The sequence below is a fragment of the Salvelinus sp. IW2-2015 genome, unplaced genomic scaffold (assembly GCF_002910315.2).
Source record: "Salvelinus sp. IW2-2015 unplaced genomic scaffold, ASM291031v2 Un_scaffold16586, whole genome shotgun sequence".
Lineage (NCBI taxonomy): Eukaryota > Metazoa > Chordata > Actinopteri > Salmoniformes > Salmonidae > Salvelinus > Salvelinus sp. IW2-2015.
In genome coordinates this window covers 62,142-63,596 of record NW_019957659.1, presented here as the reverse complement: position 1 = coordinate 63,596, position 1,455 = coordinate 62,142, and the positions used below count along the sequence as shown (strand labels likewise).

The following is a 1,455-nucleotide window of genomic DNA, read 5'->3' as shown; positions in this document are numbered from 1 at the left end:
TAAAGAAATATTTGTTATGCTTACATTTGCTGCCAACACTCGTCCCGAATCTCTGTGAGTTTATGCCATTGTTTCTGATGACCTATATATGATTGCAGTTTCTGCACAACAGTGAAAATCCTACCTCTCCCCCTGTAGGAGGTAACCGTTGGGTCCTAAGCAGAAATACAAAAACAATTACAATTACACACAAGTAGGTTTGGAGGCTTTGCTCAATTTACTTCTGTAATGTGCAGTTCAGTCAGATGCCCTTGCAGGATGCACATCTACCTGTGTTTTGACGGAAATTCTCAGAATAGATGCCACTGTTGAGCGTTGCAGATTTGGCTGCACTCTCAGACCAGCCTCTTCTCATTGATAGACTATGATTTATTACATGATCAGTTATAGTGGCCCTAATCTCTTCTGAGACTACAGCTCTTGATCTTCCTCTCATCTTCTCTCACCACGCATACGTACTCCTCTCCCTCTCCCAGGCACTCTTCTTCCTCTGTCAGCCACTTCTCTATCTCTGGCTGGGTCCATGTTTACATTACAGTACAGCATTATTCCTAAGATGTCCCCTTTTGTATAGATGGTAATGTAATTGAAAGACTACACCTGTGTAGGTGTTCAGCTACAATGGGAATCAGCTGTGGTTGGTCTAATTGTTTTGGTAGTATTTCATTTTTTAGATTTTGAATATATTTCAATACGGTATTACTGTAGAAATGTAGCAAATGTATGTCTTATTCAATTTCTGTTATTTTAGGTTTTGAACTAAGTTTAACAGTTTTGAAAAGAGTATGTAAACATGTGCAAATTGGCCTGTAGGTACATAGAGTTTTGGTGGTGGTTGTGTCTGAGTGAGAAAATAGTTCATGAAAATTGAAAGATGTAGTCATTGAATGTATGTTGTGCCAAAGCAATGAAAAATGATCCATAGTTTAGCCCACATAGACTGCTGTTGTGCTCACTGTGTGAAGAGTTAGAAAAAGTGACCTAAGTATTGAGAAATGGGCCCTAGCGATTGTAAAAAACTGTAATACAGCACGCTCCCGGCCCGGCCCGTCACGTCACAACCCTGTCGGTAAGACATCCCGCCAAACCACAGCAGCTGTAGGCTCTAAGCTTCCTCCTAGAGAAGGTTACTGGCAACCACTGTGCTGCTAGTCAGTCAGGCCGGAGCAAAAGCGGGCTGCACTGTTCCACTGTTTTTAAAACGACAACAGCACGAGAAGTAAGAGACTTTTAAACAGCAATAGCACTGGAATAGTTAGTGTGTTTGTTACTGCATTTGAATGAGAAGTTATAGACTGTTGGTAAAACAGCAGAAGCATGTGGAGTTAGAGGACTCAGTATGTAGTCACAGCAATGGTAGACAGTATAGTGTGTGTGTGCGTGTGCGTGTGCGTGTGCGTGTGCGTGTGCGCGTGCGCGTGTGTGTGTGTGTGTGTGTGTATGTGTAGAGGGTAG

The 1,455-nt window shown here is 42.3% G+C and overlaps 1 protein-coding gene across 1 annotated transcript in view; it reads left to right on the top strand.

Moving 5' to 3' along the window:
- Positions 1-115, top strand: part of LOC112080922 (tight junction protein ZO-1-like) — a 10,508-nt gene extending 10,393 nt beyond the window's left edge. The window contains exon 9 of the mRNA XM_070442758.1: positions 99-115. Within this exon, the coding sequence (XP_070298859.1) occupies positions 99-115 (17 nt within the window). The remainder of the gene's footprint in view (positions 1-98) is intronic.
- Positions 116-1,455: the final 1,340 nt, after the last annotated feature.